Source organism: Nasonia vitripennis, chromosome 1 (assembly GCF_009193385.2).
Source record: "Nasonia vitripennis strain AsymCx chromosome 1, Nvit_psr_1.1, whole genome shotgun sequence".
NCBI lineage: Eukaryota > Metazoa > Arthropoda > Insecta > Hymenoptera > Pteromalidae > Nasonia > Nasonia vitripennis.
In genome coordinates, this window is record NC_045757.1 from 35,375,789 (window position 1) to 35,400,133 (window position 24,345).

Genomic DNA, 24,345 nt, shown 5'->3' on the forward strand with positions numbered 1-24,345 from the left:
TGCGATAAGAATAAAAGTCAGCTGTATATTAGAAATCGTATCTTTAACACGATAATATAATCACTGATTTGCATTTAACTGTATGCTAATAAATGAATATAGAATTTTATCTAGAATCCAAAACTCTAACTTTTCCGATCACTTAATGTACTTTACTAACATCGTTGCTCTTTGCGAGACCATAGAACACTACTGAGCCAAACGAAACTGTGTAGCTCGCTGTCGCTAACAAGTAAAAAAAGTGCGCACATAAACATTGCCTTTCCCGTATTAAGCGGGTTCGCTTGAGATCGGTGAAATATTAATTGTTAGCGCGACAACGGGCTAGAGCATCGGAATCTTATCAGCAGTGCTGGAGAGAAGACGTAACATGCAGAGTACAGGTAGGCTCTAGAGATTACTTAGAGAGTAGGGTGTAGTTCTACACAATGTAATAAACCTCAGACAAATCCATTGTGATGCATGTTCAAAGATTTGAATTTATTTTAAATTTTTGTTCGATTCTACACACGTTCATAATGTCCATTGTGTAGAAGTGAAGAAGATGGCATCACTGAATCCTGAATATTATTTCGATTTAAACATAAAATTGATGTCGCTGTGTGGCATCAAATGCAGTATGACAGAAACGATCGGAAGTTTTATCAACAAAATACCTACAATCTTGTCAAATTTAGTAGGACTCGTTTATTTGATGTTCCAAGTCAATTTACTAAGAGAGATACGAGAGCATTTACGAGATACAGTGTTAGCAGTACAGATTTTGAGTCAAATAGTTTGCAACGTTCAATGTAACATTAAGGTAATTCGTGGATTGTATCCTAAATTTCACGTCATTAAGTGACCTGATTCGAACATTTTTTATGAATTCAGGGATTGTTTTTTCTGCTTTCTATAAATAAAGTGCAATATATGCTTCACGAGATTCGAATCTTGTGGGAAAGCTATCCCCCGGATGATGAGTTGCAGAAATCTATTTTCCTGATAGCAGATCAAACGTTGACTTTTTGCAAATACTATATAACCGTTAATTTAAGTTGCATATTGGCTTACGCTTTGCAAATGGGATTGTGAGTATGTGAAATTTTCAACTTAAAATATGCTTTTCAATTTTCATAAATTTTCAAAAACTTTTTCAGGCAATATCGAACCCACCAACATGGGTCAAATCATACTTACGACTTGTCGCATATCATAATACTAGTCAAATAGCCATTTGTAGTGACTGGCGTACCGACATTTATAACGCTGTTTTTTACAGAGGAATTTTTACTAATTATGTATGCTACCTTTTGGGCCATCATTATTGATACCCTGTTTGCTCAAGTAACGACTCATATGGGTTTACAATTTAAGGTCACTATAATTTATACGTTATAAATATAAATGTTTAGCTTATCAATTATATGATTGTTTAACTTGTAGATATTGAAGCGTGACATCGAAGAAAAATTTAATAATAAAAGTTCAAACCGTAAAGAATTTTTATTGGATCAAGTTAGAAGAGATCGAAATCTTTTGAGTTATTTTGTTGATGAAGAAATTTCCTTATGATTATTATTAAAATGTACAAGTTATTAAACTAGACATGCATCAGAGTTTGCAGAATGATTGAAGATGTTTTAGTCCTATTGTTTTTTTCACTGTGTTCTTGTCGTCTGTAAATATGTGCTTCAATGTCATTGGTACTAGAGAGGTTTGCCTTTTTAACTGATAATCAGAGAAAAAATGTGTATAAATTATCACAAGTTATAAATTTTTTTAGACTATTTTGAATAAGGACTATTTTGATATGGGGATATATGCGACTATATTAACGATGACGATTTTTCAGATCTTCTTTTTCTGTATATTTGCAGAAAAACTATCAGATGAGGTAAAATAAATTATCTATACTTTATTTGAACAACTCCAAACAAGTCACTCATCGACGTTTTTTTTTGTGTACTCAATAGACAATTTTAGCCGATACAGTATATAATTTGAATTGGACAACAAAAGATTATAAACTTAGATTTTACTTACAAGTTATTATATTAAGAGCTCAAAAACCATTTTACTGTACAGCTTATGGATTTTTCCCTATCGGAGACTTAGGTCGGTAAAAAAAATCTAAATGAAAACAATACGATAACATAGTTTATTTTACATATTAGCTTATATAAGTTGATTATTTTCAGATCCTCAGAGCATCGTGTTCGTATTATATGATGTTACAAACTACGGATAGCAAATAACACCTTGCTTTAGAAGAATATTATCTATTATGTTTGAATTTATATTGTTGTTGATTAGTGATACAATCGAGCTCTGTGTGGGCCATAGCATTTTGTTAAAATAAAAACACATTGCAAAACGAAAGCCGTACAACTTTTTAAAAACCTTTATATTTCTTTATACAAGCTTTTATTCTTAAATAAATACCACGTTGCATACGGCAATCACCAGAAGGTGTCTTCAAGTACATCAGTGATCAAGTTTTTTTTCTTAGTCAACAAATGCTTCGTTAGCTGTAGAATTGTCACCTTATAAACAGAAAAATCGAAGAATTACGAGATGCCGAGAACATTATCATTAAATGTGTCCAAGCGACTCATTTTGCAATTGAAATCCACGATCCTGCTAATAAAAGGGACCTTAAAACGGCCAGAAAACTAGGAAGCGCGTAGTCAGCGATCGAGGAATTAGATTCACGTTTGAGGAATTAAATACATTCGTCATTGAAGCAGATAGTGTTATGAGCTCCCGACCGCTCACGCTTAGGTCCAATGATCCGAATAATTTTTTCGTCCTAACACCACCTGTCCACTTCCTTATCGGCAAGCCATTAACAAGCTCATCAGGAGAAGACTTTAGGGACAATCCATCTGATCGACTGTTCCATGGTCAACATATCCAAAAGATGATAGATCATTTCTGGACAAGATGGCACTAAAAGTACCTAAAGGAACTAAATACTCGTCATACGTGGAAACGAGGTCGTTATTCAATCCAGAACAATTTTGTCGTTTTATTAAAAGACGATCATGTCCCATGAATGCAGTGGGCTATTAGAATGTATTAAAACGATGTGTGAAGAATTATTATCCAATATTACCAATTGATGACAATCATATGGAAACATTACAAATGGTAATAATTTTCTATATGGGAAAGCTTCGTTGAAAATTTGACTATGATGTTAGAAACTGGAGGGTAATGAAAAGGAAATCCGTAGAAGGATACTAAAAGAAATTCATTGAATCTGGCCGAAGTACTTTGTCATTTTATGACCAACAATAAAGTGTAACGCATCAATTCTTATGACTACTTATGTAAATAGAGTGCAAGCAGTGCACATATTTTCAGTGATTCATGTGTATACCCTTATTCTAATCATAAATATAATATTTATAAAATACGACATGTGCTAAACTGCATAACTGAGTATCGTAACTCTGTCCCAGGCAAATTTCAAATATTATGTGCTCAAAGAAAATAAATGATTTAAGCTGTATACCACGCAGAGAAATTCACACTTGCATACTTTCACTCAATAATGCATTCGCCCGTTTAGAATATGTACAAGGTGCCAGAGTACAGATGTTACTTTTTTTGAAAATGTGCTCAAATATTGTATTATCTATTGTGGCCATAATAGTAATAATAAAAGGTACACATGAAAATTATTTATTTACATAATAGATATTTTTCTTTTAAATTACAACCATGGCAATCATCAATGTGTTGATGGCCGTTGGCAGTCGGTAAACTTCATCCTTCTTCATTTAGGTGAATAGTGTTGTTACATCGTACGACAAAAGAGTAGTAAGGACATAAGAGTATATCATTGGTTTATCCCTGATTCCTGTTGAACGGAGCGTTGAGTCTGCAAAAAAGTATGGATTAGTATAATGTTGTACCCACATGTAATTGGAAATTTATAATACGGTCAACTCATTAACATCAGCAGTCTGTTGGTCACTTTAGCGTTTCACGGAACGATCCATTGCATCCTTCTCGTAGTTGCAGACATCATTTTTCATGTTTGAAGCAAACAGTTGTTGATTCCACCCAAGAAGTTTATCAAAGTGATTAATATCACGTATCTAACATGGTCTAAATAATATTTGGTTGTTATAACCAATAAGATAAGACCATACATTTAGAAAGAAGAAGAAGAAGAAGAAGAAAGAGTAGTAGTATCATAAAGATCTTATACATTCTAGTGATGTTAATAAATTCTAGAAATATGATGAAAAATAAGTTTCTAGAAATTCCAAGAAATGTGGATAATCCACTCATCTCTAACATGTCGTAGATTTCCAGTGCAAACAGCTTTCAAATCACTAAACGTAAGTGACTTATAAGGATTGTGGAATTTGAATACTGCGACAGTTAACGAATATGAAATTACATTTTGGTTCAAAGGTGTACCAGTTTTATAAAAAACTAGACACGTTGTGTTGATTAATCATGTAGATAATTTATTTGATAACAGCAGGATTAACATTGCTATAACTATAAGAGGTAATAGAGTTAAAATCTCCGAGGAGGATTTTCTACTATAGTTATAGGCATGCTTTTGTTTGATAACCTGGATTGGTAGATTCATTATGCAGAATGAATGCAGAATACATCAATAGTTTGTAATAAACTATAGCGAAGATGTTTGTAAAAACAATCTTGTTCGGCAAACCTGGCTGAAGGGTGTTTCATAAGCACTGACTGAAGTAGAGAATGTTGATGTATTTGAAGATAATAGGATGATTCTAAACTAATATAGTGTCTGCATTAGATTTGTGGATTCAAGTTTGTGCAAGGTGAAGAGTTTCTTGTACTTTCGAGCGTCGAGTGCAAATGTTATTCGATTGTTATAGGTAGTGATTATGCAAGGTTTTGTTCTTTTTCTAGGTTGTATGCATTAGAATTGATAGTACAGATTCTCATAAAGTTATCCATTCACTCGGTTTGCTATAGAATGAGGACGACGAGAAATTGATCCTTATGCGTTACTCGAATGAATACGAAACAAGAGCGCGTTGGAAATCTTTGTTTGTCAGACGACCTAAAACCTTAAGGCGGATTAACATGAGAGTGTTCTATATCAATGAGCAGTTATACTGGAAAGGGCAGATTGGAATCGTGATAGTCAAACATTAGTAAGGGACAAGTTAAATGAATGACTGTGAAAAATTTATCATAGCAAAACGGAAATGGGGAATTACAGAAAAAACAATCAGGTTGATGGTAGAGGAAGGTATGATGATATGAGTGTTTTCTAGCATATATACCCCAAGGCTTCATTTGGCTTCTTCAACGTTAAAACTTCATGCTCATCCAAGAGCTTAAAGTGGGAGGACTAGCGAAATAGAAGAGGAAGTTTCGCTGCCAGTCTCTGGATGGGGGAAGAGATGAGGGGATATCAGGTTTGAGTTCATCTTTGTGCGATAAACTTTACTGTACTACTATACACAGTGCACCTCGAGATATGGTTTCGGTTGAGATATCTCGGCTTATTCAGTCGAAGTAATTACTTGGACCGGTCTCCAATACCGAAGCAGCGTAACCGAAATACCGATTCACTCGTATAATGAAATCTTAGTCTGTCTTAAAATTAGGAAAAAAAAATGTTTAACGATCACAATCCATTACACTTCAATATCGATGTTCAGTCTCTGGACATTGAGTGCATTGTGCTTCTTTCTAATTTACAACTGGAATCCTCATCGTATGAAGTGAGCAAAAATAAAAATGATATTTGATATTTTTTATTGCTACAAACTATTCTTTGAAGAATTGTTGTTGTACAAATAATATTATGTAGGATTTAAGTTGTAAAGTGCTTGAGTAGTGGAAATACTAAGTCAAGAAGAAACAAAAACTCCAGTAACTACTAATAACGACTTAAAAACTTAGTCCTACCTTAAAGTAACTTATTAACTAACTATTCAGACAATGATCCAAGATCATTGCACACTAATTCAAGTCAATATTATGCTTCCAACCTCTCCCCCCCCCCCTCTCTCTCTCTCTCTCTCTCTCTCTCTCTCTCTCTCTTGATTATATCGTGATAATGCAATAATCTGCAATGATGTATTCAATCTAGTGATATGGTAGTTATAATCTAATGGTGCAAGACGTAATCCCATACAACAATATGATAGAATGGTACCAATGTGTAATATGGAAAGACAGAATTACAAAATCACGATCATCCATATGACAATGTTTTATGATGTGTAAAACGTTTATTATGAAAGCATCTTTTAATCTGCATCTAGCCATTTTGTTTAGCTATACTCTTATTGTTATTGCGTTTTCATTTAAAGTGCAATTTTTAAGTTAATGCTTGAACTAGTAAAGTTTGGCCTCGAATGTGTATTTTTTTCGCATACTACATTTTAATTATTTCCATTTACCAATATCTAAGATTTATCTGTTAATTTGGCTCTAAATCATACTACGAACAAGTGCATCGTCGGATTGGTGCATAATTGAATCTAAGTTTTGAAAAAAACTAGATTTTAAGAACAATGCTCATAACAATAGCAAAGGTTTGATTGATAGTTTAATGAAATCTTCTTAGTTCATTAGAACTGGTGTATTAGCATGTAGATTTGTTGATGGTAGTGCTCATTTGGTCAAATTTTCAAACAGTGGATGACATCCTTCTTTTGCCGGATATATGGTATCAGCGTTTTTACATGATAGCCCTTGGAATCTACGAAAAGAGACCAATTAGTACGATGAGATACGTATGTTTTGGATTAAAAATTATAAACGACTGATCAACTTAATAACTTCGCATCAGTGTGTCCTCAGTTATCCATTCAGTAGATGTCTTCTTGTGCGATCCCCATGGCTTGATAAGCTTGTTAAACCTGTTTGAATCAAGTATTTGTAGATGCAAATGAGCACCAAACAATTGTTGGTACTTATCAGCGATCCACAACGTATATATTTATTTATTCTCGCATACAACTATCAGAAATTACTGAGATTTTTAGATTGTAAGTGAATTGCTTCGCTTGTAAATTGTGATTCCAGAAAAGAATATGATGACTACATGTTCACGATTAATAAGTGTTTCTACATTATACAGCAATATCTGCAAGTCAATAGCTTCCCAAACAAAATATCACAATAAACTCAATACCGTGCTGATATCTAATTTAACAACTTTGAATAAATAATGTAAACTCTCGCCATAATAATGAGAGTAAATTTGGGAAGTAAATATAATTAATTTTATCTAACTTTGACAGATTAGTTACCTTAACTAATACCATCCTGAACAGTGTTTGGATTTAGTTGAAGAAATTAGTAACGTTAAATTCACATTCAGTTGTCACATTCACAACCAAGGTTACAGCAAACAATGATTTCATATCCAGAATTGAATCTCAATACAAGTAGAACTTCATGTGTTCAATAGAAATTTGAGACAAATGTATATGAATATATACATACATTGCACGTATATTAGAATTGTATGAAGTCTTTCTCGCTAAGAAAAGTATTTGATGAAACATTTGGATTCAAATAAAAGAAAACTAAAGCTAAATATCGTGCTCAGAGTATAGACAACCAAAAACCTTGCAGAATAGAATGTTTGTGCAGCACCTTTCAAAATATTCCGGTGAAATTAAGCATGCGGAGAATTCTTCTTCCAAATCAAGGCAGCAGTTCTTCAAATTTAACTGCCAGTTGATAGCTCTATACTTACAGATCTTACGACTCCTGACTTGTGTTGCTGAAGACATCCCATTATGAGCCATAGAGTCAGTGATGAAAATTATTTGCAAAATTGTAGCGAATATCCTCAATCCATTCGTCATGTAATTCGGCATTTTTTAAATCCTTACATCCTGGAAGACGTCATTGCTGTGTAGTTATATCTCCAAGCCAACGCAGGACAGCATCTTCAGATTAAATTCCACATACTTCTAAATGTCTTCATTCGGTGACCAGTTGTGACCTGTTGAAAAATAAAGTAATAAGATATTAGACAGCAGTTCACACATTGTGTCATTACATGATGTTCAAACTTGATACTATATAGTATACAATACGCTGGGATATCATTCACATGCATACACCGTTCTCCCACGATCTTTATGCTTTGATACTCGGATCAGAACTGCCTAGGAGCTTCTGTCATAGCCTTGGATCGCCGAAGATCCCGTGCATATTTAATCGTCTTAGACGCATCGGTTCATCCCACTCTTTCCGTACTTTCCTACACGTATGTGCGCTTCACCTTGTTCATATCTTATAGAAGCGCATGAAGTACACGTGTCCCATCGTTGCGTTCATCCACCTGAATTGAATGATTCAGCGAGTGCAGTGAACGAAACGTGGACGAGCGATAGTTTTTTTTGAAGCTTTACCGAGAAATTATATGCCTGCGGAAAACAAGGAAACAAGTTGTGCTATAAGCTTCGATGCGCTTACGTGGTACATAGAAACATCGTATGCAGGGGAAGAAAGTTTGCGAAGTTTTTTTCATTCTTATCGAGCATCGAGGGGGACATAATCCGATGGAACACGTCGCAGCTCATGTACTTAGGGAAAATATTTTCGGTTTTCATTATCACGAAATTTTACAAGCTTTTAGAATTTTCCTAAAATTCTGAATTCTCAATGCAATGTACAATAAAAATTATCGCTGTTAATTGTGAAGTACGTACGATAGAGCTATCATATCCATTGTATCTATTTCTGCAACATAGTTAGGGCCACGTAAGCATCGTCGACGAGTTTCTCCTTAACGTGTTTCCTCCAACCTATGATTACGTATTTGAGACGGAGCTCGTGTATGCACCTGCTTATTACCGGTTATAGGCTCGTTCGCTTATAGTTCGCTTATAGTTTCTTTCCTCTTCTTCCGCGATTTTTTGCTTCATCTAATATGATCCCCCGTAGATGATACGCTGTTAGAAACATTGTTACAACTTCCTTCCCTGTACGCGTTTAACATTTATTCAGCGAATGCAGTGCATTGCCCGGCGATGCAGTAGACAACTTTTCCATCGCTCGCTCGGTGGGCGTTAATGCACAGAGGGAAATAATTTTTTTGCGACGATCGCGCGTATACGGAAATACACCTCGGATGGAGAAAGAAGGGAATAGTTGCGACAACGTTCTAAAACTGCTTCATATGCTTCATGTACTATGTAGCAGAGACACGTGTACCGCTGCTTGTGGGACTATATTTTTGCTAGAAGTTTCCACCGAGGAAGATACTATGAACAGCCTCGTCTGATATGAAGAGCGATGTTTTTGTAAAATGACGCTAAATGCTAAAATTTAGGTTCTGCATCTGGTGTATCATATGTCTTTTAGATATCTTTTAAATAAAAAATCAACTTTTTCCCATTAGATTTTTCTACGTGATGTAAGACTACTGCTATCTATTGATTTATGTCTATCCATGAGACCAGTGTAGGGAAAGTAATGATTTCAAGAAAATTCAATTTTTTCCAAAAAATATTTATTCATATTCATTGCAATTACATAAAAAAGCTTATTTGAATGTATGAGTCACTTGAAAATTAACATAACAGCATACATTTTACTTTTTCACAACAAGTATGCGATAAACGAGAAATCGTAGCTGAAGAACAAATGATGCATTGCTATACAATACGACTACACGGAGAGAAATGTATCACTAAATATTCCTACAATTTTCATGAAAAATTACTATACCGTATAATAACGAGGAGACAAGCTCGACTTATATTAAATTTTAGTATACGGTATAGTAAAATTCCAGATTACCAGATTTTACTATACTACATAGCACTTTTTACTGTACCGCATATGAAAGTTTATGAATACTAAAGCTTTTTAAAAATATTTTTGGCCCTTTTATTTTGTCGTTTGTTGGTTGCTTTTTGTCTTATTTGTATTTATTGTGTGTTGCAATCGAATTTTCATTCATTTATTTGTTACATTTAAGCTCGAAGTCGCATCGCATAGAATTTCATTGATATCCTAATTTACATACATCGCAATCTAATTATTATACATGTCGAAACCTATCAACGCATCGCTAGACTAATCGCATTTATATTTATATATAATGTTTCGATCTGGAAGTTCCTTATGTACTAACCGAACAGTTTTTCGTCACTTGCGAGTACAGTTTACGAGTCGCCCCCTAGTGGCAGTAAGTGATCAGCCAGATTCCTGTCATCGGTTTGAGTTATGACGAATTTTTTAGCTCTGTCGGTAATTTTTTACCGACGGAACACAGCGAGTAAAAGCGGAGTGCAATTTTCACTATACTGGTACAGCAATTTTTAATGAATGTATAGTAAATATTCACACAAACATACTACATTTTTCTGCATAGGTTGAGTTTGTCTCCCGATTAGGAGAAAATATAGTAATTTTTAGTGATACATTTCTCTCCGTGTATTTACAATTGAATTTTTTAAAATTTATATGCTTAGAGATAACGATTTTAAGTTCATCATGTGAAATTATTTAATATGATCCTTAGTTTTTGAGAACTTTTATATCAAATGGAGAAATTATTGTCTTCTATACGGCAAACGTTGTATGCATGCATCCTTACTGTCAGTTTTTTCTCACGTATTCCTGTTTCTGCTTCAATCATTTATACCAATTCAGATTATTGTCTCTTCTTCAATGACGTTGCCTAGTCGTCCTTTATAGTAGGTGGACATTGTGAACCGTGATGTGATCGGCAGCCCGGACGTGAATTGGTTTCTGTCATAAAAAAGAATAAAGTAGCTAGAATATTATTACGAAGTTTTAAACATATTATAACTGAAAATTATTCTAGTGTGTTACTTAATGATGGTTAAAATAAAGACAATTACCAAATTATGCTAATAACAAATCGCTTCATCTTTTTCATAAATGATCTGCGGAATCACGTGTTTGGGATAATGTCCGCCATATTTCTGAAATCTGTCTGTAAATATCTATAAACTTTCAAATGAGTATCTATTTTTAGATTCTGAATTCGGAAAACTAAGTTATTTTTAAATTTGCCAAATAGTTTTCGTTTCGTGAATTTTGCAAAACTATTTTTTACATTTTTTTCATCACCTCATTGTTACAAACAATTGGGCCATGCTTAATGTATTTAAAAGCTAGAGCATAAAATTATCTTCTTGTTCCAGTACCCACCTGCATCTGCATGGCTTGCTTTTCGAACTAGTACTGCGGAAGCGAATATAAAAGCCAATGCTAGTTATGTGATACATATTTCATGGGCGCACGATAATTCCTTCTTATTATGCAACGTGCATAACACATAGAGCGTATTTTGTTTTCATCCTATTTTGCGATTTCTTCCTAAGCATTCATACTTCGTTGTTAAATGTTCATGGATTTAGTTCTTTGCAATTTGCGTTATGTGAAGTGGACAACGTTACAGTAGTCCTGTTAGTCTCTTGAAGGAAGTGTGAGTACAGTAGCTACATGCTGGTGTACCTGCTAGATAATTGTGAAATGTGTTTTAAAAGAAAGAAAAATTAGTGCTAATCTTCATTGGCTGAAACAGTGAAATTCAAACTCATGATGTAGAACAATGTCGGGGCCAGATAGACATAAATTAGTCTTTGAATATTCAAAAATGACATAAGATTTATTGCACGCGTAAATTTGGTACAATGGCTATATGTTGCTAGTGATAGCTGTAAGTATTCTTCAATTACTCATTGTTTGGAACATCGTATAATACGAAAAAAATGTATTTATTATCTGAAAATGGGTGAGGTAGATTTATAATTTGGGTTATTTCTTATGTTGAACACATGTAGTTACTTACCGATGTAATTTGTAGATGGCCAATTGGAAAAAATCCATACGCCGTGCAATAATATGGCTTTTGACATCTCATAATCATTAACTGAACGCAAAATTTAAATTTCTGATCCTTTTTCGTCCACTTTCGATATATCGAATTAGCTAACGACTTCGTCTATTTAAAAAATTGTTATTATTTATTAATTTATTAAAACACCTCTGTTGAAAACGGGCAAAATCAAGAATGTTTACCTCTTCAGTAAGGGATTTTGCAAAAGTACAATAGAATAGAACTTGCAATAATGTGCAAATAAACAGAAAAAAGTACATTCCTGCTTCTTCATAATACTCTCTTGCAACTGTCTTAAAATAGGTATAAAGAATTAGAGGATGCTAACGAATACAAAAGTTATCATGACATATTCAAAACCTCTCGAATACCGACAAGGTTAACACACATGTTCAAGGCCGATAATAATGACGTTGAAAAAATGATCGGGCTGAATATGTCTTCAACTAAATAACACAGTTTGGTTATGAATGATAAATTAATTATAAAATTTAGAATTTTTCTATTTGATATTAATGTAGACTAAGCCAATATGAAATCGGCATTGCTCATCACACACACAGATTAGTTATAAAGAAGTTTTTTTCGCAAACTTGTGGTTATTAGTGATGTCCACGTTAAGGGAGTGATCAAACAAAGCAGGACAGTTTCTGATTGGCCAAAGTGAATCAATTAGTACGATGCCTGTTTGGCAAAACTAAAAGTAAAAAGGAACTGAAGCATAAAAGTGACAAAGTGTTGGCCAGAAATCGTATTTAATTGCTATGACGTGAACTGCAGAAAAAACTTCATCATACTAACACGTGCTTAAAAGCTCACCTTATTACTTTAATAGTTCCTGATGCTTATTTATCACATCCCCCATACTTAGGTGTTGGATATCACACTTCAATACCTGAAATATATCTTTGTGAGATTTCTGTAAAAATATTAAGTACCACAACTGCATGCACTAGCTTACGTCAAATTGTATACAAATTTGAGTTGTCACTGTGGCGAATAGGCAATCGCCGCTGGTCCAGAAAGTAGCAGTTATTAATAAAAAATTTTCTTCTATAAATGTAACCAGAAAATAGATGGAAACACTTTGTATCTCGAAGGGATATTTCATAAGTATCATCCATTTAGAGAAATCGTAGGTACCATTCGTTGTCTCCCCGTTGAGGTATTGAAAGCAAAAGTTTCTAAAATCAAAAATTATATATGTGATGCGATAGTATAAACTATAAAAACATAATGCGCCGTTAAATTATACTTACATAAACGGTAGCGCGGTTAATGCAAGGTAAGTAACAAAAGACGTGAATAAGTAAATTCTGCACATTAATAGAGTTTTGTAGGCTTTATCGAGAAGCTCCTCTCCATTCGATCCTCTTGGTCCGTACTTTTTCCAACATGTCCCTAAATTCTCGAGGATTCGTTGTAATTGATTAATTGCATTTCCCATCAGAAAGCCCTATACATCGGAATCAACAATGAAATATATTTTACGATCTTTTCAATACCAACTGTTAATCAACAAATTTTTTTTTTTTTTTTTTTTACATGGCATTTGGAACTCGAAAGTTCATCGCCTCATCTACGCAAGCCTTCCACGCTGCCCTAACTTGTGTCAACCCCACCCAAGATGCACCTCTTCGATCGACACCCACCCGTCCTATTTCTACTAGATCCGCTTTTACGTTGTCCTCCCATCTACGTCTAGGTCTACCTAGAGGTCGCGTTACCATCGGCCTGCCCTTCATGACACGCGCTGCCGTACGGTCGTCTCCCATTCTCGCTACGTGCCCTGCCCATCCCAATCTGCGCGATTTTATTATTCTGTTAATATTTGGTGACGCGTACAGATTGTGTAGCTCATCATTGTGTAGTCTCCTCCATTCCCCGGTTTCCTCATCTTTCTGCGGCCCGTATATTTTTCGCAAGACTTTATTTTCAAATACCCTAAAACGGTTGTCCGCCTGCTTAGTGAGGGCCCACGTTTCGCACCCGTACAGAACCACCGGCAGTATTATTGTCCTGTATATTCTTATTTTAACGTTTTTAGACAACAGCCTCGACTTAAGTAAATTACTCACGGCGTAGAAGCAAGCATTACCCGAATGGAGTCTCTTATTTATTTCGACATTAATCTCGTTTCTTTCATTTATGGTCGTACCCAGATACCTGAATTCGCTAACCTTTTCAAAAGTAAAATTCCCAACTCTGAGATCTTCCTCCCCTCTGCAGATCCCTAGCTTATCCACAATCATGTATTTTGTTTTTGATTCACTCACTTCTAACCCTGTATACTCCACCGCTTTTATGAGGATTTCCGCGTTTCTTGCTACCGTTTCCCTACAATCCCCCAGTATATCCAAATCATCTGCGTAGCCTAGTATCTGCGTTGTTCCATTAAGCGTTGCGCCCATCTGGCTAACCTGCATTTTTCTAACGGCATATTCTAACGTTAAGTTGAACAGCACCGTAGAGAGTCCATCCCCTTGTTTTAAACCATCGCGTATCATGAAGGGTTCTGATACATTACCGCCTACTCGGACCTTTCCCGTGCTTCCGTTCAGACATATTTGAATTAATCTCACGAGTTTTTTCGGTACACCGAGAAGTACTAGAATTTGATACATTTTGCTTCGCTTAATAGAGTCGTAGGCTTTTTTAAAATCTATAAATAGTTGGTGTATGGTTTCGCAAAATTCCCACTTTTTCTCTAACAACTGTCTTATGGTAAACATTTGATCGCTCGTCGATCTGTTGCGCCGAAATCCGCACTGATAATCTCCTACTATATCTTCCGCGAATGGAGTGAGTCTAGCTTGTATTACGTTTGACAGGACTTTGTAGCACGTTGCTAAAAGTGAAATACCCCTATAGTTATTGCAGTCTGTCTTATCCCCCTTTTTAAAAATCGGTATAATGATAGATTCCTTCCAATTTTCGGGTATTGTTTCATTTTTCCAGATGGCACATACTAGTTTATAGATTTTGAAAGTGAGCTCGACGCCCCCATATTTGAGTAACTCAGCTGGTATAGAGTCATTTCCCGCGGCTTTGTTGTTTTTTAGTTTTTTAATCGCGGCCTCTACTTCTTGGTAGCTCGCTTCCTCCACGTGGGGTTCAGCAGTGTGAATTTCGTCCCCTAATTCTTCGCTATTTTCGTGCACGTTTAATAATTTATCGAAATAATTTTTCCACAGCGACAGTAATTCGTTGTCATTTGTTACGAGGTCCCCGTTTTCGTCCTTCATCAATTGCGCTCTACTCCTAAAACCCTTTCTGATGGCGTTAATCCCTCTGTACATTTCGCGGGGGTTATTTTCCTTACTGTTAGTTTCTATTCTCCTAATAAGATTCTTTTGATACTCCCGCTTCTTATTTCTGTAGATCGCGCTCGTCCGTTTCCTTACGTTAGAATACTCTTCTACGTCCTATCGCTTCTATTTTGTAAGCTATCTAATTTAGCCTTTTTGCGCCTTTCAAACCAGAGTTCGCACTCTTCGTCAAACCATGGTTTGCTCTTTGGCTTTTTCTTTTTACCCAGTACTTTGTTCGCGGCCTCTTTTATCGTTTTTTCGATGTCCTCCCATAAGCTATTCGGTTCGTCATTCCCCTCCTGCGATGTGTTTGCTTCAAGTGCCTGAAACCTGTTATTAATTTCTATCTGGTACCTAATTCGCTCTGTTCTATCTCGTAGTTTCTCAATATCGAAGCTTTCTACCTTGTTTGCTCGCTTACTATTTTGATTCGCTACTAGTCTAGCTCTTAATTTGGCTACTACTAGGAAGTGGTCCGAGTCGCTATCTGCCCCTCTGTAAGCCCTTACGTCAAGAACATTAGTATGACGTCTTTTTTCAATGAGGAAATGATCAATTTGGTTCTGTGTGGCCCCGTCCGGCGATGTCCACGTTGCCTTGTGTATGTTCTTGTGCTTAAAACACGTAGTTTTGATTATAAGATCTTTTGCCGCCGCGAAATTTATGACCCTAATACCGTTATCATTGCTGGCTTCGTGCAGGCTTTCCTTACCTATAGTAGGCCTAAACATTTCCTCCCTACCTATTTTAGCATTGAAATCGCCTAATACTATTCTTGTGTCGTAAGACGCGAACTGGTCGATTACCTGCTCTAAAGTTTCGTAATAGAGATCCTTAGCTTCTTCTTCTTTGTCCTCCGTAGGACAGTGTACATTAATAAATACATATCTATATCATTCACCTTCGATAATGATGTACAAGAGCCTATCATTGACGGATTTGAAACTTTTAACCGAATGTATGATGCTTTTGCTTACGAGAAATCCGGTGCCTAGAGATCCCCCACTCCCGGCCCCATACAGGTACGTGAAGTTACCCGATGCTAGTACTCCGCCATCTGGCCACCGCGATTCCTGTATTGCTACCAAATCTAGATTGTACCTATCAGCTTCCTTTACGAGTTCTTTAAACGCACCTGCTCTGTATAGACTGCGAACATTCCAAGTTCCGACCCTTAAGTCCCCTTTGGTTCGGATTTGATTTTTTTGAGCCATGATGTTATGTTAAACCCGCGCGCTTCGGATCCTGTTCCGATCGCAGGTGAGTCCACCGTTCTAGAGGTGATAACCCCCATACCTCTCTAGAACTAAGTATGAGAGCTTTCCGACTTTGACGAGGACAGTGTCAATTCGTCGTCAGACACACTACGGTTTCATTCTCGCATCCTAACGCCCCCCTGCAAGGCAGCGCGCCTTCGCTGGCATCGTTACCGCGTAAGACCAGGTGACGAATCATTCTACACATCCCCTTTCGGGGCAGTTGTCATCGCTCCCGCATCCTCCTCGGCAGCAGGATTTTGGCCCATTTTTGTAATGTGTGATGAAAGAGATAGATTGAGAGATAAGAGATAATGTGAAGTGTTTTTGTTGTTGTGGTGCTTGCGTAGTGTTTCTAGATGAATGCGTTCGACACTGTGGGCTCATCACACCCACGCCTGTTCCTATCGGCTGTCCGCGGCTGCTTATTCAATTTATTCGCAGCTAACCTCTTTCTCAGGGGCTGTTCCTCTATCCGCAACCTAAGGACGCGCTGTGTAGTGGTGATAGGCACCCACCCGTCCGATCTGGACGACAACGCCCAAGACCCGCTTAGGGTAGCGGCATTGTAACAGATCAACAAATTTGTTACCTTAAAAAAAAAAAAAATATTGAAGGTTAGCAATTGTATGACTAAAAACTTGCAAATCTAGTATAGCATTAGTCCTGATAACATCTACTACTAAATATACTTGTAATGAAAATCATCCCATCGATATTTCCTATGTACGTTGGTATTTTACGATGGAACTTGAATTTTTCACCTTTCTTCGTAATGCTACATTTCAAATCTACAAATGATAATAATATTAGATTTTCCTTGAAGAAGTATGCGATATCGTGCTTTGTCGATCTCAATTTTTTCACTGCTGAAACAAACAAAAAATTTACTAACAATTTCTAAAACCGTTTTTCCAATGAAAATGTGAACACATTGGCAGCTATCCACTCTTTGCTGATACTATATAATTACCCACCGTTGATCTGCATGTTGCGCTCTTGAAATCCAAACTGCGAATGAGTTTCTGCATTATAGTAACGCAGCGATCTTATTGCTTATTAACCGAGAACTTGTCTGCTATACAAACTATACTCACCAAAGGATGATACTTTTGCATACCTCTTTGTTAATTATGAATGTTAGTATCTATACATTTCTCTCATTTCCATAGATTGGGCATGTTGTGGCAGTCCAGTCTTTCTATCTGACTAGTGCAGACGACGCATACACAGCAAAATATTCTAGTCAACGTTTATTGGATACAGGAGGAGACGTTTTAATTTAATGTAAGTTTACTTCATTGTATTGCAAAATACTTACGTCTTGTCAAATGATCATGCATAGTATTTTTGCTGATAACGTTCTGTTTGTGACAGAAGTGGAGTAGCCCTGTTAGTTTTATGTACCTGCTAGGTAGTTAATAAATATAGAGAGACTGCTGCAATATCAAAAGCAATTGAAATAATTGTTAATTTCCTTAGGCTGAAACAGTGAAATTCAAGTCATGATAAATAACAATGTAGGGGCCTGGTTGACTTTCATTATTTTTTGTTCAATCAATCGTCTAGAAAATACAACATTCACAAATTATTTATTGCATCCATAAATTTTCTACAATTTTGCAATGTATTACTAATAATTAAAATAGTTGAGTTACAAGTATTTTCTTCAATTACTCATTGTTTGCAACATCATGTAATAAGAAAAAGCTGCACTAATAATCTGAAAACACATGATAAGCATAAATATTTGTTATTTGTTTTTCATATTGAAAATACAGTAATTTACCGATGTGAGTTGCTGATGGCCAATTGGAAAAAATCCATACGCTGTACAATAAAATGGCTTTTGACATCTCATGATTATCATCTGTATGTAAAATTTTATTTTATTATCTTTTGTCGTCCATTTTAAGTTGTACACAGAATCAGCTACTGACCTCGTCTATTGTTACAAATTGTGTTACTGCGTATACGTGACAGTCTAATGAACCGTTTTTAAATTTATTTCGATAAAAAATCTCTATATGTATACCTCATCGGTCAGTGATTCGGCAAAGATGCAATAAAATAGGATCTGCAAACTTGCACCAATAAATAGAAACAAAGGTATTCCCATTTCTAGATAATATCCTTTGTCAATATACTGAAAATATGTAGAACAATTTTAAAATACAAGTATTGACAAAATTTCTCATAAAAATGTAGTGAATACTTCTCTAACAGCATAAACGGTAACACACATGTTCAAGGCTGATAACAATGTGGTTGAAAAAATGATCGGGCTATATGTGTCTTCAATTAAATAGCACATTCTAACATATTTATAGATTATAAGCTTAATTTCTTGAAGATATACAATTGTATGCACATATAAACGTTGTTAAAAGCTGGTATGTACATACCTTAAAAGCTCTCTATGTCTATTCACCATATCTATTAAAATAGAGCGTTCTTTCAACATACTATTATTGAAAGCTAAGGTCGTATCAAGTTTTAATGCCTAAAAGAGAATATTGTTATAACCTTCATGTAAAATATTACTATAACAGGCATTACGCTTGGTTACCTTGAATTGCACATAGACGTGAGATGTGAGTGTGACAAAAAGACTATCAGTATTACACCAGAATACAATACATACGAATAAATAATTAATTTCTACCGAAATCAGTAGAAAGTAGACAGGCAGGTTAGGTATCTCGAAGGGATATTTAATAAGGTCGACTGTATTAGAGAAGTCATATGTATGATTCGTTGCCTCTCGGTTAAGGTATTGGATGGAAAATTTTCTAAAATCAAAAACCATATTTGAAAATGGCGTAGTATAAATCAAAAACGTTGCACTAATCTACATACTCACATTAAAAATTGCATGACGAATAAGAAGTAGCAAACAATAGCCATGACAAAGAAAAATTTACAGAGTGATATAGTTTTGTAGGCTCTATCCAAAATCAGCTCCCTACCGGGCTTTCTTGACATGTACTTTTGCCAAAATATTCCTAAATTCTCGAAAATTTGTTGTATATTTTCAATGGAATTTGCCGTCATAAATCCCTAAATCGTAATAAACCATTAACATTATTCTAGGATTTTGTCAATATTCCGTTGAACAAGTCGTTACCTTTAGAATAGACTGAACATTAATAACTGCATAACTGAGACTCTGCATAGCCAATACAGTATTTGTCTGGATTTTATCGATTACAAAATATATTTGTAGTGCAAAGACAATGAGCCCACAGAAATTTGCTATGTATGTTGGTATTTTGTGATGAAACTTGAATTTCTCACTTTTTTTCGTTAAACTACATTTGAAACCTATTTTTGATAATAATTTTAGATTTTCTTTAAAGAAGTATTTGATATCATGCTTTGTCAATGTCAAATTTTCAACCACTAAAAACAAAAATACAACTCTGTAAGCAATGCCTAAACAAATTTTTCAAAAATAAAGATTGAATAGTAATTGTTTCGTAAAATTGAGGACAGTTTCACTAAAATTATAATGACACAGTTTCACAGCTGTTCTTTACTGATGCTTGGACGATACCCACCCTTGATCTGCATGTTGCGTTATTGGAAGCCGGATTGCGAATGAGCTGCTGCTTCGTATACTAACGCAGCGATCTTATTTCTTATTAATCAAGAACTTTTCTGTTATGAACCATACTTACTAGCAAAACGCATAACACGGACTATATAACGTACTTTTTTTACACTTTTTCTTATTCGTACATCATACTTGTTGATACTATTTGTTATTTATGAATGCTATTACATGCAGTCCTCTTGTTTCCATAGATTCGACATGTTGCGGCAGTCCAGTATTCGCATTCAGCTAGTGCAGACGATGTTTGTATACAAGGCCAAATCCTATTATCTACATTTGCTGGATAGAGAAAGAGAGATTCAATAGGTGTGTTAATTTCGGGTAAGTTCGTTTTGATGTTTTCGACAAAAACTTCAACAAATTATTTGGTCGTAAAGTGTTGGTGAATACTTTTTTCTAACATCTAATGATTATAATAATTAAACATCTACATTGAATTCATTAGTCAGGTTTCAGAAAATACTGTAAAATGAGTTTGAAAATAAGAATACAGTAAAAAAACATTGCTAGTCATTAAGTAATTAATCGAATGAAAGATTCGCCGAGATTCCCGACTCAGTATCTGCGAAAACTAGGACAATGAATAGCAAGGTACAATTCATTGACAGTGACAGGTATAGATTAGGTTAAATAGGTTAGTCTGGAAAATGCAGTATCTACAAAGCATTTATTGTACACGTAATTATGCCAACAATTTGCAATGTATCTAGTAACATACTAATATTGTTCATCATCCTCAATCAATGATGAGTAAGAGATCTTTAATTACTCATTGTGTTCAGCATCATATAATAAGAAAAAGCTGTATTAAGAATCTGAAACCATAAATAATACGTTCATAGTTAGTCGTTTTTCATGTTGAGTATTTAGTTACTTACGGATGTGAGTTGCTTATGGCCGATTGGAAAAAATCCATACGCTGTACAATAAAATGGATTTTGAGCTCTCATGATTATCAACTGAATATAGAATCTGAGTTTATGATCTCTTGTCGTCCATTTTAAGTTGTACACCGTATCAGCTATTGACCTGGTCTATTGAAATGAGGTATCATCATATTTCATACTTCGATTAGCAATATTCTTTTCACATTTATACGGATAAAAAATTACTGAATATACCTCTTCAGTCAGTGATTCTGCAAAAATGCAATAAAAAAAAATCTGCAAAAATGTGCCAATAAAGAGAGACAAGGATACTCCAGTTTCTAGATAATATCCTTTAGCAATAGTCTGCAAAAAAGCATCAAAGTTTCAAAACGCAAGTCGATGTTAAAAATTATAACTAAAATGCAATGAATACCTCTCTAAAACAATAAACGTTAACACACATGTTCACAGCTGATAATAATGTGGTTGAAAAAATAATCGGGCTGTATATGTCTTCAATTAAATAGCACATTCTAACATATTTAATCATAAGCGGTCAATTAGTTGTAATAGAAAATTGATTTAACATGCACAAACATGGATTAAAAATAGTACATTACGATACGTGTGACTTAAATGGTTCTTTTTTACACGGCGCTAAGCGCCGTGTAAAACTGAACCATTTAAGTCAAGAGTATCGTATACAATTTTATAGCACAGACTGCTAAAATCCGCAAGTCTCGCCTATTCGTGACTAAAGTAGTCCTTATTTGCACCGTGAGGTTCGCGCACGAGCGTAGCGAGTGTGATAAACACGATGCAAAAAAGGACTACTTTAGTGACAGGTAGGCGTGTCTTAACAGTGTATTTTAGCCACACCGTGCTATAAAATATATTAACACTAGTCTGTTGTAAGTTCTGTACAGAATATGTATTTTTTATTTGTGACTTTTTTTCATGGTGCAAACTTGGTTAAAAGCTCACGTGCGTACATACATACCTTAAAAGTTCTCGATGTCTATTCACCATATTTACTAAAATAAAGCGTTCTTTTAACGTGCTATCATTGAAAGCTGATGTTATGTCATTCTTTAAGACCTAAAAACCATTGTGTTGTGATTCTTGTGTTAAAAACACTACGGACAGAATTCAACATTCTTTGCACTTGATTACTTTGAATTGCACACAGATGTGAGATGTTACTGTGGCAAATAGACTATCACTGCTTGCCCAAAATATAGTGCATATGAATACTAAATTTCCTTCTAAAAAGTTCGTCAGGATATAGATAGATACGTTAGATATCTCGAATGGATATTTTAAAAGCAAGATCCTCGTGGAAAAGTCGTATGTATGGTTCGTTGCTTCCCGGTTGAGGTATTGGATGAACATTCTCCTACGAAAATAACACTTGATTATGTCAAAAAATGTAGTAGCTAGTTATATTAGACTGTAAAAAAGTTGTGTCAACCATAACTTACATAAAAGGCGGAGTACTAAATGTTATGAAGCAAGACGCCGAACAAACTATACACATAAACAACCTACACTTGTTACAACAATAGGCTATACGCTTGTGTAGAGGTTCGCAGTGCAGTAAAAAACCGCTGCCAATTCATTGGCACGTAGCTTCCTCCAACTAAATTTATAGGTCCAATAAGTAAAATATTGTTTTAATATACAGTATATTGATGATTTTCAAAATACTTTCAATCTTAATTATTTTACCGAAGGAGCACCTATCACAATATCAAATCATATAATTTTCATAAAAAAATTTAAACCTATTTTAAATATCATAGGGTTCTCATAACCTCATATAATAATGAATTTTCTCAAAAAGATTTAAACCTATTTTAAATATCATAGGGTTCTCATAACCTCATACAATCATGAATTTTCTCAAAACATTCTGAACTTTAGTAAGCGAGTTATAATGTTTAACAAAAATAGAAATTATCAGTTTTACAATATATACCGGGTAAGAGACAAGGAATTTTAATCCTAATATCTATTAAACTAAACTGATTTATAAGCTGCAAAAAGAACCTAACCGAGGTGATAAAATTATCGATATTTTCCCAAAATTTCAACTTTATTAAAGCCATTTTACTCCCGTAATCGTACGACATAGAAACCCTTTTTTCAGTTTCTTATTCTTAGCTCGAAAATCACTCGTTTTTTATTATCATAAATGTTTTCAAGATGTTTGACCATTTAGTTTTAGAAATATCATTTTTTTAATCACGTTTTTTATCATAAAAATTGAACGGAACATTCAATCTGAAAAGTCTTGAGGGAGAAAGTAGGCAATTTTATGCCCTTTTAGTTATACTGTTGTTGAATATATTGTATAAATTATTTCATAAAAAAGCAAAAATATTTTTTCGAAAATCGAAAAATGGCTATAATATGGCTGTAAAATGATCAGAATCAGAAATAAAAAAAATATTCCGAATATCAGAAAACATATATGCATGTCAAATTTTATTACGATCGGTCACATGGTTCCAAAATCATAACGGTATACGTATGTACATACACACACGGACGGATCCGCACGGACATTTTCTAAAAACGCATGATTCGAACTCTAAATACCTCCAAATACGTCTCTACGAAGTTTGAGTGAAACCGAAAATTTTACTATTACAAAGCTTCCTTTATATAAGGAAGCAATAATAAAAAATAGGTATAGAGAATATCTGTGCAGAATTTGTTCGTGTATGAGAATACGTTTGTGCGGGGTATTTATGTGTACAGTTTGTTCAAAGTCTAAAGCAATCGATAACCATACCAAAGTGTAATTTGCAAAATTTCATAGCTGTGTATGCTCTGCCCAAAATAAGCACTTTGTCTGCCTCTTTTGTATTGTATTTTCTCCAACATGTTCCCAAATTTTCAAAAATTTGTTGTATCTCATCAATGGTATTTGCCATTAGGTAACCCTACGTAAAATCAGCCGTAAAACATATTTTGACAATGTCTTCTTTTATAAAAAAAAAAATTATCGATAAGAATTACGTTAATACCTTACAAATACATTGGATGTTAGAAATTATTTGACTGACGATTTGCATGGTTAGCAAAGTATCGGTTTTAAACACATCTACTATAAAATATATTTCTAATGCAAATAGGACTATTCCTTCTATATTAGTTATGTACGTTGGTATTCTATGACGGAACTTGAATTTCTCACATTTTTGATCGACACTGCATTTAAAACCAACACTTGACAATAACTTTAAATTCGCCCTAAAAAAGTACTCGATATCGGGCACTGCCTGCTTAGGTCTTTTCTCTGCGAAAAACAAAAGAAGTCTCGGTAAAGACTTTACTGGAACCACTGAATATTTTCAAATTACACGTGAAAATTTTCACAATTTTTTTGATGTATGCCAATACTTATAAGTACCCACCATTGATCCGCATGTTGCGCTCTTGAAAGCTA

At 34.7% G+C, this 24,345-nt stretch overlaps 2 protein-coding genes, 1 long non-coding RNA gene and 2 pseudogenes across 8 annotated transcripts; 1 reads left to right on the forward strand and 4 right to left on the reverse strand.

The window, feature by feature from the left end:
- Or284PSE (odorant receptor 284 pseudogene) lies at positions 250 to 2,237 on the forward strand (annotated as a pseudogene).
- Positions 9,454 to 11,893, reverse strand: LOC116415757. The gene is made up of 3 exons (XR_004226333.2): positions 11,149 to 11,893; positions 10,836 to 10,940; positions 9,454 to 10,722 (listed from the first exon to the last, which is right to left on the reverse strand). It is a non-coding gene; the product is annotated as an uncharacterized LOC116415757 (long non-coding RNA).
- Positions 11,894 to 12,023: 130 nt separating this feature from the next.
- LOC116415756 lies at positions 12,024 to 13,402 on the reverse strand. Of its 2 annotated transcripts, XM_031920908.1 has the most exons (4): positions 13,099 to 13,402; positions 12,801 to 13,023; positions 12,659 to 12,734; positions 12,024 to 12,132 (listed from the first exon to the last, which is right to left on the reverse strand). In XM_031920908.1, the coding sequence occupies exons 1-3, from the start codon at positions 13,284 to 13,286 to the stop codon at positions 12,663 to 12,665; spliced, it is 483 nt and encodes a 160-aa protein (XP_031776768.1). In that variant the 5' UTR covers positions 13,287 to 13,402; the 3' UTR covers positions 12,024 to 12,132; positions 12,659 to 12,662. The 2 variants fall into 2 exon arrangements, with proteins under 2 accessions (XP_031776768.1, XP_031776767.1); XM_031920907.1 differs by having other exon boundaries at positions 12,028 to 12,734.
- A 3,612-nt stretch (positions 13,403 to 17,014) lies between these two features.
- On the reverse strand, positions 17,015 to 20,109 carry Or283 (odorant receptor 283). 5 transcript variants are annotated; one of them, XR_004228373.1, is made up of 11 exons: positions 19,967 to 20,071; positions 19,534 to 19,808; positions 19,270 to 19,466; positions 18,976 to 19,198; positions 18,812 to 18,909; positions 18,622 to 18,721; positions 18,442 to 18,552; positions 18,196 to 18,351; positions 18,065 to 18,129; positions 17,728 to 17,971; positions 17,015 to 17,648 (listed from the first exon to the last, which is right to left on the reverse strand). XR_004228373.1 is itself a non-coding variant. In XM_031933505.2 (9 exons), the coding sequence occupies exons 1-9, from the start codon at positions 19,977 to 19,979 to the stop codon at positions 18,076 to 18,078; spliced, it is 1,218 nt and encodes a 405-aa protein (XP_031789365.1). In that variant the 5' UTR covers positions 19,980 to 20,109; the 3' UTR covers positions 17,982 to 18,075. The 5 variants fall into 5 exon arrangements, 3 of the variants coding, with proteins under 3 accessions (XP_031789365.1, NP_001164423.2, XP_031789367.1); XM_031933505.2 differs by lacking the exons at positions 17,015 to 17,648; positions 17,728 to 17,971 and having other exon boundaries at positions 17,982 to 18,129; positions 18,631 to 18,721; positions 19,967 to 20,109; NM_001170952.2 differs by lacking the exons at positions 17,015 to 17,648; positions 17,728 to 17,971 and having other exon boundaries at positions 17,982 to 18,129; positions 19,967 to 20,008.
- Or282PSE (odorant receptor 282 pseudogene) lies at positions 20,734 to 24,326 on the reverse strand (annotated as a pseudogene).

What these genes read in the sequence shown, in the direction of transcription:
- LOC116415756 (XM_031920908.1), bottom strand. Translation starts at nt 13,286, where the DNA reads ATGGGAAATGCAATTAATCAATTACAACGAATCCTCGAGAATTTAGGG. An exon ending in TTAACCGCGCTACCGTTTAT is followed by an intron (nt 13,024 to 13,098) that starts GTAAGTATAATT and finishes TTTTGATTTTAG; the next exon opens with AAACTTTTGCTTTCAATACC. An exon ending in AAATTTGTATACAATTTGAC is followed by an intron (nt 12,735 to 12,800) that starts GTAAGCTAGTGC and finishes GATATATTTCAG; the next exon opens with GTATTGAAGTGTGATATCCA.
- Or283 (NM_001170952.2), bottom strand. An exon ending in ACGTCTATGTGCAATTCAAG is followed by an intron (nt 18,910 to 18,975) that starts GTAACCAAGCGT and finishes ATTCTCTTTTAG; the next exon opens with GCATTAAAACTTGATACGAC. An exon ending in AGACATAGAGAGCTTTTAAG is followed by an intron (nt 18,722 to 18,811) that starts GTATGTACATAC and finishes TAAATATGTTAG; the next exon opens with AATGTGCTATTTAATTGAAG.